Genomic DNA, 15,174 nt, shown 5'->3' on the forward strand with positions numbered 1-15,174 from the left:
CCCCACCAGGCTGCCCCCGGCAGCCCACCCCCAAGCCGGGCCCGTGTTAAGGCCGGTGCGGATAAGCCGCCAGCAGCGAGGATGCTCCATGGCTGGGGCTCCAGGGGAGCCCTCTGACGCGGGCACGGCTCAGCGGGATTAGCAGGAGTCGGACGTGACTGCGGGGCAGTCGCCTGGAGCTAATTAAAGACAGGATATATTTAGGCACCCGGTTATCCCCCGCGCTTCACTTATTTTTAGCTCCCAGGCTGCCACGCTGGGGTGGCACATGGGGAAGGGCACGGCTGTGGGGCAGGACAGATCCGTCCTAGGCTGGTGTCCCTGGCAAGGGCTGGAGGGGCAGAGGGGGGCCATTGCCCATGCCCTGGCCAGTGCTGAGCCCCTGCGGGAAGGAAACCTCCCTGAAGGAAACCTCCCTCCCTAGCAGCTGCTAAAGGCAGGGAAGCTTTCCCCCCCCCCCAGAAAGGCAGGAAAACCAGTTTCAGGGAGCAATAGGAGCATCCCTGCCCAGTCCCTGCCCCAGATTCATCCACGAGCCTCTGCCACCATCCTGACCCTCATCCAGGGTTTCCCCTTTTTGGCATCACCCAGACTCCTCGTGCAGGGTGGAGGTAGCTCCCCCATTCTCAGAGCCCCATCCCTTCCCAGTGCCACTGCCCTGGCAGCAATGGCACCAGTCCCCAGCCTGTCCCTTGTTCCCTTGCATGTCCCTGGCACGTGGCTGAGCCCCTGTCCCCATGAGCCATCAGCAGGTGTGGAGCTGCACTTCCTTGGGTTATAAATACACCGAAAGGAGGAAAACAGCAGCTAGGGCAGAGCCCAACACCCCCCAGCCCTTGTGCCCTCCTGGGCCAGCACAACCTGTCAGTCCCATTGTCAGTCCCATTTGTTTCCCCCTTTGCTACATTCCCACAAGGGCTCTGGGATTTGATATTTTGGATTTTGGGTTGAAACCAGCAGAAAGCTGAGCTGCTCTGAGAAGAGGCTTTCCAGCAGCTGGGAGGTCGCACCCAGGAGGATGTTTTTGGGGCAAGGCAGACAAACACAAAATAAAGAGGTGACAGCAAGTGAGCATCTCCCTGCCCCTCCGAAGGGCTGCCACGTCGGGCTGATGCCGGCATTTCTGCTGGCCCACCTCTCGTCTGCTCCCTGCCCTGTCCCTCAGGTCAGCCCTGGATGAGGGGGGGATGTTACAGGGCAGCACCTCAAAATGCAGCCACACCCCTGCTGTGAGCCAAGCACAAGGACTAACACATCCCCACATCCCCAGGGCCCATCACCAGCTCCAAGCCCCGACCCTGCCAGGAGGTTCCTGGCCACCATGGAGCCCAGCAGCATCCAGGGGTGGCCAAATTCCTCCTCAGGTGGCCCAGCCGGTAAAGCCTCTCCCTGAGCAGGTCAGACTATCACTCCACAAATATCATCTAGAAAAAAAAAAAAGTTTATTTATTTAAATCCCTTGACTCCAGGAGCAGCTGCCCTGAACCCTCGAGCCTATGGAGAGCAGCTGGGGCCAGGGGTTCCCATTGCCTCGGCCACGGCTCGCCCCGGGTCCCTGCTGCCCATCAGAATTAGCCGGCCCGTTTGAGCGGGTTTACAATAATCATCGAGTAACTGGTTCTTTGACAGCATGTCAGGCTGAGAAGACTGACTGAGCCCTCGTTTGCTGATTGTTAATTAGCTTAACATTCCTAATCCCTCATTAGCGACTATGAAGTAAGCTCTGAAATATGAGGTCAGCCCTAATCAGCGTTTAAAATATAAAGCCCCCGGCACGTGATGGAGGCAGGAGAGAGGGGTGGCTGTGGGCCAGCCCCGAGGGCTCCCACAGTCGGGGGAACGATGCTGTGCAGAGGAGAGAGGGATGTAAGGGTTAAACCCTGCGAGACCACAAACGTCTGCACATCACCCCAGATCTCAGCCCCCCACACACTCAGTGCATGTCCCAGCTCCACACTGGGCATGGGAGGTGACAGCTGGGGGGGGCAGCACGTGAGATGGTCCCTCTCGTGTCCCATTCCTTGCTGTGCCCCACACACAGCAATTCCAGCTGCAGTTTCCATCCAGGGCAGGCTGCCAACAGCAGGGAGCAGGGGAGGCGAGCATCCATGCAGATTGCTTCAGCTTTACCCCCAATGCCCACCTTCAAAATTTGTGGCAAGCTGCTGGCAGCAGGACTTTGCCTGGGGTCTTGCTTGTTCCCCTGATCCTGGGGGAAGGAGGCAAATCTCCATGTCAGCGTCAGGGAGTGGGTGCCAAAGGGCGCTGAGTTGCCCACATGCGTGCCGTCATTCAGAAGAAAGACGGCCATTATTTATTGTGGCTTAATCCTCCAGAAGAATATAAACTGCTGTGGACCAGGAGCGATTTATTTCTGACTGGGGAAACCTCTACAGGAAGGCTGCAGACTTTAAACTTTAATTACACTCTAGCTAGTCTTAAAAAGGAGAAAAACTGGATGCTCCCCTGAAGACGTAATTTGAAAAGCTCTTGTGGCCACATCTCTGCTCATCCCCAAGGATCAGGACCAAGGCAATGCTCCTGCCCCAGCATTTGCTCCCCGTGTCGATGGAGGGTGATGCTCTGGACTCAGGCTGTGGGGCACGCCCAGACCCTGCTCTGTGCCAGGTCCCTGCATGCAGCCGCGAGCCTTGCGGGGCAGAGAAAGGCCATTTCATTCAGTGCTGCAGGACACGTAATAGTGTCGTTTCGCTGTGCACTCAGCGCTCCCGTCCCTTTGAGCCGCGCTGTCCCTCGCCGCGTGGGCAGGAGCATCGCTCTTTTATGAGCCGACGTCAGCGATGACGAACAGCAGCACGGCGAGGGGCTGCCGGCAGAGGCACTGCAAATCTCCCGTGGCCGGAGCTGTGCTTTGCCCCTGACTTCTGCTTGGAAGCTTCTCTGGAGCACAGAGACGGGATATTTTGAGCATCCTCAGCAGCAGTGAACAAGGCTCCATCCAACCCCCCAGACACGAGTGTCTCCCCAGCTCCTTATTTCCCAGGACAGGAACAAGCCTTTGAAGCTTTCCACATGGCGAGCGCACACCTGCAGACGGTAAAAGCAAAGGGCTGGTTTTGGAAAGGTTTTGGGTGGTATGTTACCAAGAGAGCCTCAATAACTGGGTGCACAAAGGGGTGACACAGCTCCTCCTGCCTCATGCCATTCGGCTCATCCAAACCAACACCATACCTGTGCCGCTGGCAGCCACTGCCCTTTGGATTTGATTGTGCACGTAATTCCCACACCCAGCAGCTGCTGTGTTTGCTGGTGGCCAGTCCCATCCCTCCTTGTCCTCCTGTTTTCTCCTGTTGCTCAGTTAAGTTTCCTGTCTGATACACTTTTACCCCCTTAGTCGGGGGGGGGTAAAAATGGGTAGTCCCCTTAGGGACCCTGCACTAGCAGGGACACAGGACACTAGATACTGGGACACAGGACACTAGATACTTAATGGACTTTTGGTGGAGGATGGTAAATTCTGGGCTTGAGTTTCAGAGAGGAAAGCTTTGGCTTATCCATACATCAGGCCTGTGGAGCAGAAAATCCCAAATAGCCTGGCAGATTTACTCTGATACCTCCGATACCCAGACACTCTGCAGGCTATTTTCTGCCCCGCCAAGCAGCCGGCTGAGCTGACAGCACAGCCACCCCCGGCGCTGCGGGAGAACAAGGGGAGAACGAGCAAGAAACACACATGAGTCTGAATTTCTGTAAAAAAAAAAAAAAAAAAAAGGTATTTATTTTGGAGGAGGATTTGAACATCGACATGCAGGTACAACATGAATAAAAATTATTGCACCGCTATTATGTGGCAATTGTTCAAGTTTCTAAAAACACAGAAATTCCACACTTTCTCTTATCTAGCTAAGTGCTGAGTGACACGGCTTGGCGGAGCCCAGAGCAGGAGGTGCTCTCCCAGCCACCTGGATATGGTAATCGAACACAACGTAAACACACACTTCTGTCAAATCTTCTACTAGAAGTACAGAATTATCCTTCACATCCAGCAAGAGAAAACCAGAGAAAGACTTTATCCTCCCCTCTTCAGAAGAAAAAAAAAATTAAAAAAAATTTAAAATACTCCAAATCACACCTTAATGCCAGCGTGGCAACCAAAACCTCCGGTCACTCCTACCCCTTCCCCGGCAAGCGCTCTTTAGTGTATTAGCAGCCAAAAGGCCTCTGACATTCGGACCCAGGAGTGGCCGTTACAATGCTAAAGTCTACTATTTACAATAAATATCATCCATTTCTCTTAGTTTGCAACAGTAAGAGACAAAGGGAAAAATAACACTGAAATGAGGCGCGGGGCAGGAACGCGCCGGCTGGATGCAGGAGCAGAGGAGCAGCAGAGGCTGGAACCAGCTTTGATGCCATCATCCCAAAATGGATGAGGAGCAGGAGACACACCCAAGCTGACAGAAGGAAACAGGGAAAACAAAGCAGGAAAGCAGTGTATTTGGATGGTTATATGCAAGGCTCATTCACCAAACGCACGCCACACGCACGCAACTTCAACCTCCTGCCTGTCTGACTCAGATTTATCTATGGAGGCTGAGTTCTCGGCTTGCTGAATGCTTTCCTTGGGTACTGCGGGTCCAGTCTTGCGCTGGGGAACACACTCTCGCTCTTCACTCAGTTTTTCCAACATCTCATTCTTCCCTGACACATTTTGCAAGCTGATCTGGTATTTAAGCAATTCTTAGCAGAGCAAGGAATAAGTCTTGGTCTATCTACCAGGTTTATTGTCACAATTAAATAGAAAAAGTTTTTCTGCCCTAACTTTTTGCTAAGGTGCACCATGTCAATTTGACAGAAGGTGGACCGGGGATGACGGGGCACCTGGCACACTGAGGGAAACTGCAGGATTGACCAGGGGCTTCACTAGGATGCTTTCCCGGTAATGCTGTTTGGCTTTGGCTTCTGAAAATACAGGGTTTTTAAAATTGCACTGATCACATTCTGTACCATAGCTACAAAAGAGGTGACTAAACACATACCTCACCTCCTCTTTGGCCAATTCAGGCAAAAGCAGCAAAAGCTGTGACATAGCAAGGTTTTTCACTCCTCTTTTTATAAGATAGGATAACTCCGCAATTCTGCACTGGAACCACCGGCTGCAAAGGGAGGCAGGCAGCGGGTAACGCAGCTGGTACCGTCAGAGGGTCCCATGCCAGCCTGCCTGGGATAAGCCAGGTGACAAAGTCCTCTCTCTCCTAAGAAAGAGAGAGGTTGGTTTTCTCCTGAAGTTTTTGAAATGCAGAGCCCTTTGTGGATGCCCCAGGCGCACGCTGGCAGGAGGAGCTGTGTCACCACAAGGAGAAGGAAACGGGGACCTGCCACATTGGACCACAACCTCACACAACTCTGGGCTCACGGCTTAATTGATAGAGACTTCCATCTCGCCAAGGTTAGGTGCTCTCAGGAGATAAGCTTGAGGCTTGTCTTTGTAATTACCACAGACTCAGGCTGCTGGATCAATTTTTCACTGCTCCTGTCCATTTTTTCATATACTGTACTGCCCATCAGACCTTGTTTCTCAGCAATTTTTCAGTAGATCAACCCACTGGGGAGAAAACCAGCCAGCTCAAGAACCAGATCCTGCCAAGTCCATTCCTTACTTGCTATTGCTCCAAATCAGCAGAGAATGATGCTCATCAACAAGAGTGCTTTGAATGGCTGGAGATACCCAGGACCCTGCAAGGCAGTGGAAATATTGCGGTTGATAATTGCAAACCAAGTGCATACGAGTAGCCTATGGATTCCAGGAAAAAGAGCAACGAGACAGCACAGCAGGCTCTGCTCTCAATACCGTCACAGCAAGATTTATATAAGGTGTTATCCAGGAGCGTTGAGGCTTTGGTTAGTGTATTAACAACACCATACATGTCCACACAGACACACAGAGTACACACTCATTTAGATGTGTTACAAAAAAAGCTCAAACCAAACCAAAACTTGGTCCAGAAATTACATCCAAGCAGCCAAAATCAAGTATAAATGGGGGGAGAAACAACGGTTATGCAGAAAGAAGCAGGGCAAGATTCCAGAGATTTTTGTAATTTGTGGGTTGAGCTGAAATCAAGTTAAAAGGGATGGAGAAAATATATTCCTATATAAAAAATATCTGCATTTAGGGGAAGCAAATCAAAACTTCAAGTCTGGAAAAGGCCAAGACAATGAAGAAGGCGGTGGTGTAATGAAATCAGACCAACAAGGACAGGTTTTAGCTTGAAATACTGTTGCACAGTCATTCTGCTTCTAACAGAGTAAGCCAGTGAGCAGGATACTAGACCTTGCGGGTGATCCGCAGGGAGATACACTCAGACAAGACTAGAATAAAAGCTGAGCACAATCTGGGACAAATGATGGGAGTGTTCACTGAGAGGAACCTTTAATTGGATGAAGAAATGGCTTACAGTGCTATAGGTATCACCACTCGACACATTTAATGGTGCATTATTATTGATCTAATCCTCAGCAAAGAGCACTGTTATCCAGAGTCAGTCACACTTAAAGCAAAGCAATGTCTAAACCTAAGAGCAAAGAGTAACTTTTTTAATGGGAAGTGACCTCAGCAGTGGAAATGATCTAGCTATCAAAGCTGAAATCTTAAAATATCACATGTGTTTTGAAGTCTGCTTGCAGCTTGACCACAGAACTCGTCAGAACTCTTCATAGTTTGTGTTTTTTTTTTTTATTTTAAAATGGGCAGATTGAGAAAACTCAGTGAGTTTCCCAAGCCCCAATTCAGAAATGTTAGGAACACCTTAAAATCCCTACCTATTTAGACTCACCAAGAGAAGGAAAAGTCTCCAAAGGTCATTTATCATTGAGATAACTTTGCCCGAGACATACTGGAGAACACGCCACTACAAATTTCTCTACTTTAAAATCAACCTACAAGGCACCCCTTTCTTGGGGTCATTTATTCTGAGGCAGGGCAAGTTATGAATTGAAGCCAGAGAATGAAAGATAAAACATCATTAAAATTTTAAAAACAGAGGGAAAAATTGCCATGTGTCCCTTAAAGGATAAGTAAAAACAATCCCCCCGATAGCTTACGGATTGGAGATTTGTCTTTCTGGTAATTCCATTGAAAAATACTTTTACTTCGTAAAAGAAGACAGGGATCTCTCTCTGTCCGACCCCCTCCGGCCAAGTCCCTTGCCTCCGTACCTTCTAAGGACGCGTGCAGGATGGTCAATGCACGTGGTGACAAAGAGGTCCTACTTGCACTGAGGAAGGTTCGTAGATCCAGAATAACTTGTGGACAAGAGAGTATTTTCTTCTCCTTGTCAAAGGACACCAGATTGTCAATTCAGAGAAAATACTCAAAATTTGTGAACTTCAATGGCATTTCCAAGAGAAGGTTGAAAAGCAGAGATTTTAAAGTAAGCTGCCTTCTTTGTACTCAGAATTTTTGGGATCTCAAATAAATGCAGGATTAGAGGGAAGAACACAACAGGCCCTCAACTCAGGCAAAATAAAAGGTCTGGAAGGGAAAAAGAAAAAAAAAAAATCAACAAACTGTTTCTTAAGCCCTGCTTTAAAGATACCCTGTTCTAAAGAGACCTCAAACAGCAAGCATTACTGTGTACAAAAATAGAATAGCAAGGATGAAAAAACAAAAAACAGTATGAAAAAAACCCTCCCAAAAATAGATGTACACAAGTTCTATTTTATATTAGTGTATATTACAAAATTCAAACATGCAGTCTCTATTTTGAATGTAGAATGCTCCAGTCCACGTGTACCAGGGATGCTGCTATGTTTTCTTTACAGCACCATCATGTGACAGGGGAAAGTCTTGTGTTTTTAACTGACTTCCAACCTCTTTGCTTTTTTCTGGTACCAGAGTCCCTTCTTTACAGGGCCTCGTGCTGCCATCTGGCAGAGGAGAGGCTCTCAGGGCTGCTTGTCCAAGAGGCTCAGACAGTTCTTTCGATGGAGCGATTTTGCAGCTACCTCCCAACACTTCAGACCCTTTAGCACTGCAAAAAGTTGCCTCCTTTTTTGCCACCACAGGACACGTTGGCTCCCAGGGCTTTGCTGAGTTTAGTGACTCTGCGCAGGATCCGCTCCTTGTCATCAGACCGTCTGTGCCAGAGAGTTTGGCTTTCTCTTGCCATGCTCCTGCTTGGGAAGTTTCCTGCCTTCTTTGTTTCGAATCTCTCTCTTCTTTACAAGAGGCAGCCAAATGGGGGAAATCCTTTTTCTTTTCCACCTCTCCAGAACCAGACATACTGAGCTTCAAAGGGCCTAACACGCTCTGAGCCAGCGGCACTAACTGAGACACGGAGAGAGCTCTTTCGATAGCGCTGGGTACGAGGAGCGAGGAGGACACCGGACCTGCTGGGCTCGGTTTGCTGGCAGCTGAAGCACTCTCTGCCTGGGACGAGCTGGGTTGCTTTTCAGCACTAGGACTTTTTGGGGACATTTTGCTCATGCTTCCAGGAGACAGAAATGAGGTGATGTGTTGTTCTGCAGGCTGAAGCGTCTCCTTGGGATCCTTCTCACTGCGATCCACGGCGCTTACTGAGAGAGGAGTGCTCACGCTTGCCGTGCACCACGAAGGAAGTGCCAGCAGAGGTTTGGAATCCTGCTTTTTCCGACTGGTTTCTGTTAGCAGAGGGTCTTTCAGGTCAAGCTTACCACACGAGGCCCCTGAGGAGTCACCTTGCTCAAGTTCCATGAGTTTGATAGTCGGGCACTGTATATGTCCTGTGCGATCTATTGGTTTTTGAGTAATTGTAGTTCCCCCTGGGTCTTTGATTGCTTCAGCAGATTTGTCTTTTGGACCAAAGCACTCAAAAGTTTTGTCTTCTGGCAATTTATGCTCCTTTGCAGTTCCTTCTGATCTTAGGAATGGCTTTTCTGAATTAGCTATTTTTTCTGGAGAAGTTTTCAGAAGGACTTCTGATGGGGAAGTGTGCACACTGATTTGGAGTGGCTCTGAAACAGGCTTGGCTTGTTCATTATTTCCCTTCTGCAAACCTTCTGTACCTTTTGGATCTTCAGGTAGAAAGGCATCATCTTCAATGCTATCCTTGCTTTCCAATTTAGATGAAAACTTATCCTCATTAAAAGAATCTGAGCCTTGGTCTCCACTGTCAGGAGGCTTGTCCAGTCTCCTCCCATCCTGACTATCTTCTGAACCATCATCCGTTTCATCTTCAGAAGAATCCACTTCTCGGATAGCCTCTTGCTTTTGCAGAGACTCCCTCCTCTCCACCCTGTCCTGTCGAATGGCACCCAGCTTCCGTGAACCCGGCTTCTGCAACATCCCTTTTTCCGCTAGCCCAAGTTTGCCACCTGATGTTTCATTCGCAGATTCTTGTAAGCTCTGCAGACTAGGATCCCTCTGTAGCATCTCCTTCTTAAATTCAGAGTGAGAGATATCCAAGCTGTGCTTACGCGAGGAAGCCAGCTTCTTCTCAGAAGAGGACAGCGAGGCAGCCAGTTTCTCGGCCGACTGCACTCTCTTTAGCAAAGGAGACCGAGGGGGCTCAGCACTTTTGGGTCGAGAAATTTGTCTCACCAGCGGTGGAGAGGAGTGTAGTTTTACTGGGAAAGACTGAATAATACTGGAGCTGCCAATTGAGTGTCCTGGTAAAGGAGACGGGGAGCGCTGCGGTGAGGTGGACTGTGGGGTTGGGGACGGAGTGTGAGCTAGTGGTGACAGAGGGATGTTTCCCGCAGATTTACGCCTTGGAGATCTGTACTGCCTTTGAAGCTTTGGTGCTAGTCCATGCAAAGAGCTGGGTCGGATGTGTCCAGAGCTGGCTGGAGAATTGGGAACACTGGAACTGGGAGAGCTGCTCTGGGAAGAATTGCCACCAACTTAAAAGAGGGGAGAAATAAAAAAGAAAAAAAAAAGACTAGGATGATTAATATATATTTGACCATTAAAAAAAGTTATTGAAAATAAGACATGCAAAGACAAGACAAAATGTCATATTATGACAAAGCACTGCAGTAACGTTACAAGGTAATATTGAATGGCTTCTGACTGAAAATTCACATCATTGTCACACAACACCAGATTATAGTAAGAAACATTCTGCTATCAGAATGTTTTTTTCTGAAAAAAATCTCCAAGCAGATAAACCATATTTCATTGTTATTCTTAGGATGCAAATCTCTTTATTCCATCAGCTCATTCAATTTTCAAATATGACTTTGCCACATTGTTTTGATTCCTTTTCTCTGAACTAATATAGAAAATGTGTCAAACTGCTACAAAAACACTGCAGCTTACAATACACATTTGCATCAAAGTGAAAGGATGCCATAGTACAGCAAATGCATTCTTAAAAGGATGTATGGATTTTCATTTTTAAATTAATCAATGAATGAGAATACATCCATCCTTAAGGTAACTGACATCACCGCTGTCATTTTTCTTCACAAACAGATCTACTACCTGCTGCTGTGTACTTTGCTTAAAAATTAATCAATAAGCAAAAAATCTTTGCCAAGTTTTTCCTGTCTGTGTAGATTTTTGTGGTTTTTTTCTTTTGTTTCTTTTCTTACCTGAGTGTACAGACTCAGGAGTGGATCTGTAACTCTGCGTTGGTGACCGAGGAGACAGGTTGTGAGTCGGAGAGCCAGGCACACTTTCTCCAGAAGACAGAGAGCGGTTTAGTGAAGATAAACTCCGGCTCGTATGAAGTAGTGATGCTTGTTTAGTGATCTTCCTCAACAAAGAACTCTTCTTCTTACTGTGGAAGAGCATTCAAAATTGTTTACAAGCCCAAATGATTTATTTACCTTTATTGGCATATTTCAGCCAATTTTATGGTACAGTTAAAAGAAAGAAAACAAAAAGAAAAGAAGAACTAAAGGACATACCTGCTGATATACATTATCTACAAATTGCTTTCACAAGATTTCTCTTACATTATCTTGGTTACCATTTAATTTTCACAGAGAAACATCAAAACGAACCTCTCCTGACCATCCTTCGTTTTGCTCTTCTTGTTCCTACGAGCCATCTTGGATTTGTAGCTGGCCTTTCGAGCTGGACCAACTTTTATGGACGTGTTCTCAAATGGTGTGGTGGAGATGGACACTTTATTTCCACTCTGTCAGAAACAAGACACAGAGGCATTGCTTAAAATGAGGCTATTTGAAGCAGATTTGCAGGCTAGGCAGTTAGGCGGCTAGTTTATTGCTGCCTGCCATTTCGTAATCCTTTGTCAAACTCCATTTCCCCCTTTGCATTTCCACTTATCATTTATTAAGGAATTGCTGAGAGAGAGCCCTCTTTAGTCAGGCTTTCAGAAATTATTAGCTCAGACCCCAGCTGATAGGTAAAGCTTCCCAGAGCAGGGAGAACACAGCATCTGACCTCTCCCATTGAGATCCCAGCTGCCTCAATTTAATACTTGTAATACTTGGAAACTTGAACAAAGTGATATTCTGTCACCAATCCTATTCCCAGTGCTCTGACTGCTGGCAGATGTGAGCATATCAGGCATCTATCATGATGAATCTGCAACAGAGTATGGCTTGTCTCAGCCATCTTAAAAAAAAAAAAAAAAAAAAGAAATCTTGAGTGCTCCTTTATTTGCAATCCCAAAGACTTCTGTCTCCTGAAATGGTCCAAAACTTTGGGTTTTATTTCCATAAATGGATTCAGCTCAGAGAAGGTATCAAAACACAAGTCATTTAACTGGATAATTTTAAGACCAACCATTACAAAGCTGCTTTTAAATACCACTAGGAATAATCCTTGAGAAAGCAGTATTAAGAGCTAATAACATTAGCACAGCCTAAAGGCAAAAAATAAAAGTAATTTGGAAAAATTTTAAGGTATTTGTTTCTTAAAGTGATGTTTGAAGAAAGGTATACTTAAATGTTATTAACCTTTGTCTCTACTGCTGATAAAAAATGTATCTGATAGGTCCTTACTTCTTACACAAAATATATGAGTTCAGCTTAAATTACACACAGACAATTTTGGATATTTAGGGATCAAGCTACAGCAATGAGTTTTCACAAAACAAAGGCCAGGTGCTGTGTACATACTTGTATTTCAGACAACACCAATTAAGATACCTACGGCATTTTAAACAAGCTGTCTCCTATTTTGCATATTACCTATTTTCCAAAATCCAACAGTGCCGAGTCCCTACCTTCAGAATCAGCTCCACCACTTCTGTGTGCACCAGTCCGTGGACCGGCTCCCCGTTGACATGGGTTATCAGATCTCCTTCACGCAGACCTGCTTCGTTTGCTGGGCCACCTTCCTCCACGTGCTGGCAACGAGAAGGGGATGACTGATTTGAGAAGAGGAATGTGCAGGATTCGCTGGCCAGATCAGACTCAGAGCCCATCCATCTCATCTCTTGCTGCAGCCAGCATCAGCTGCTTCAAAGAAGGGTGAAGGAAACCACTGACTGGCACAACCAAGCACAAAAATCTGTGCTCTTCCACTCCTCCCCCAGCATCCTGCCAGTCTTCTCCTGATCCAAGGCAGCCAGCCAGGTGGTTAAGCGAGAGACTGGCTCCTCCCAAAGCAAAAGGCTTAACACACTTCCAAAAATTTTCAGCACTCAGGAATGTTAACTAGATACTCTTCATTTCCAGACAAGCTTTCCATCTTTTTCAATTTCTTTGCCATCCCAAATCCAGCATCCTTCCATGTACACACTGGAATCCACGAAGGCTGTCAGTCTTTTAAATAAGACTCTGCGCCATGTGTTTAGGGTGCCTATATTGCATCGCGTCCCAAACAGAGTTTCTTTTTCCACTCTCCATCCTTCATTAACCTATCCAACATTGGATCTTTTCCCCCAGGAACACAATGCCTTTCCCCATCACTGTTCAGAAAGGTAAGCCTCCTTACAGTGAGGACACAGATATGCTTGGGAATACTGCAACTCTCCCTCTAGCCTCCAAAGACTAGAGCATCTTGGTAAACGCAGCATTTTTCAAGGAAAGCAGAGAGAGGCAAGTGAAAAATGCAGCTTCAGATTATTTTTCTAGGTAAGAATGTGTGTTAAATGACGACCAAAGCACATGAAGCCCAAATTGCCTAATGAACACAGAGACACAAGGCAAAGGATGAACCACCTTGACTCTGACTGCATTCTCTCTAACTACACAATTCAAACAACACTGCTTCGGGGAACAGATCATTCCTAGAAGTCATATACATTAACAAGAAAGGGACACAGAGATCAAGTACCAGAAGTAACAGGAAGGAAGAGATAGGGACATAGAAACCAGACCTTTTAGCATAGCACACGACTAAGCCAAGAGCTAAATCCCTAGGCAATCGGCATAGCAGCAGTGATGCTTTAAGACTTGTAATCAATTCCAAGCAACTGCTTGGAAAACCCCAGCAGACTGAACTGATCAGAAGCAGGCTATAATCACTAACATGGGTCTGAACAAATTAGCTACAAATGTCCCTCATGCAACAACCCCAATAAAGAGAAAGAGGGTATGTACACAGAAACATGCTTTAAAGTATGTGCTACGGGTGAAAGAAAGTGGATTCATGTAACCAGGGAGGAAAGAAGGAAAGAAAGGTTGCTGTGGTTCTGTGATGGGCTTGAAAACTGCTACAGGTAAAACACAAAGTGCTGTTATTAATTTACTTATTTTTAAAGGGTTTCCCTCACCCCAAAAAGGTAACTTTAGGTCCAAACAAGGAGTGAGATAAAATGGTGGCAAAATACAATTTATGTAGCTAAATCCCCCAACTCTGGCTCAATGCATTTCTGGCCCCAAGGGTACTCTTTTTAGAAAAGCAGAGACATACCCAGACCATGTGATGCACAGTGTAGATATCACTGTCACCCATATAGACGCGAATGGCACGGAGAGTGAAACCGTATTTCTTTCCAGCCCGATGGATGATGATTGGTGGTTTCAGGTTTGCGATAGCAGGAGAAAAGTCGCGGCTGGGTGAGGAGTCCCTCGAAGATGGGTTGGAGGATAGAGAATGAGGTGACATTGGACTGGCCAATGGAGAACACGTGTGGTGATCTACAGTGATGACACAAAGGTGGGCAAAAATTAGGAAACCAGGCCTCCAAAAGAGAAAATTCTTGTTAGAGAAGAGCTAGGAAACCATCTCCCCCAATATTCTTAAAGCTGGTGGTATTCACCAGAGCCAGGTTTGCCTGCAGCTTCAACTAATTTGTGTTTCAAAATACAAAAAATCAGCAGAATTTCCACAAAGCACATTTGGAGGTATAATATAGCAGCACCGCTTGCCTAGAATTATGGTTGGGTCACAGTGTTTGCTTCTCCTCTTTCAGGGATTTACAACCCATCATAAACATTTGCTCTAGGCACAATCCTGGAACATCCCATTTCAGGGTTATGATATATTATCCCCCTCCAAAAGATCAGATAGCTTCTAGATCTTGGTGCAAGTTACATGTTGGTGCTGAGATAAATCAAAATTAGTTAGTATTAAAACAAAAAAATCAGTAGGCAATCAGACAACCACCACGTCTAGGTAGTTCTGGTAGTGTTTTAAATTCACAGGGGCAAAAATATTTAACCCTAAAAAAAATAGCTACTGCAGGGACTTTGCTACTGAAAAACAACATCACAAGTGTATTTTAGAGTGGGCTGGGAATATTTTAGAGAGGGCTGGGCTATTGGCTAAACTATCTGACTCTGCTTGCTAGTGGGATAACATCCATATTTTTTAAAATACAAAGCAAATACAGAACTCTAATTTTAAAGTGAAGCTGGTCAACAGCAACAAAATAGACCCAAAGAGCAGGAATACTAAATGCAGCCGTAAAAGGTAACCCCTAATCCATTACGAAACACCTGCTGAATTGCCCACCTTGTATTTACCTGGCAGATGAGAGCAGCTCTGGAAGAACCTTTGCTGGGTGATTACATACACATTTTAGAGATTTTCACCAGGAAGTTTGTACTTTGAAAAGTAACCAATGCCCAAACCACAAGAAATAAAATGTGCATCACCACGATGGTGCCAAGCAGCAGCTGCATACCTGCCTCCAGCTGCCTGGCCGCGAGGGGCAGGCAGGCATTGCTCTGCAAGCCGGTTCTGCTGGGTTGGCACTCGTGGCCCAGCCGCAGTTTCCTGCTCCCATCTAGGCAGGGACAGGTACAGCCCTGGAAATACAGCATGGACTTATCCTCTGGGAAGAGGGACAAAGTTCTGGGGAGAGCCTC

At 46.5% G+C, this 15,174-nt stretch overlaps 1 protein-coding gene across 1 annotated transcript in view; it reads right to left on the reverse strand.

Moving 5' to 3' along the window:
- Positions 1-7,768: 7,768 nt before the first annotated feature.
- Positions 7,769-15,174, reverse strand: part of LOC104467315 (microtubule-associated serine/threonine-protein kinase 2-like) — a 98,274-nt gene continuing 90,868 nt past the window's right edge. Inside the window, exons 24-28 of the mRNA XM_010081049.1 lie at positions 13,775-14,001; positions 12,141-12,263; positions 10,951-11,087; positions 10,537-10,724; positions 7,769-9,843 (exon numbers count right to left, since the gene is read on the reverse strand). Coding sequence (XP_010079351.1) covers positions 7,769-9,843; positions 10,537-10,724; positions 10,951-11,087; positions 12,141-12,263; positions 13,775-14,001 — 2,750 coding nt within the window. The remainder of the gene's footprint in view (positions 9,844-10,536; positions 10,725-10,950; positions 11,088-12,140; positions 12,264-13,774; positions 14,002-15,174) is intronic.

Source organism: Pterocles gutturalis, unplaced genomic scaffold (assembly GCF_000699245.1).
Source record: "Pterocles gutturalis isolate BGI_N339 unplaced genomic scaffold, ASM69924v1 scaffold4089, whole genome shotgun sequence".
Classification (NCBI taxonomy): Eukaryota; Metazoa; Chordata; class Aves; order Pterocliformes; family Pteroclidae; genus Pterocles; species Pterocles gutturalis.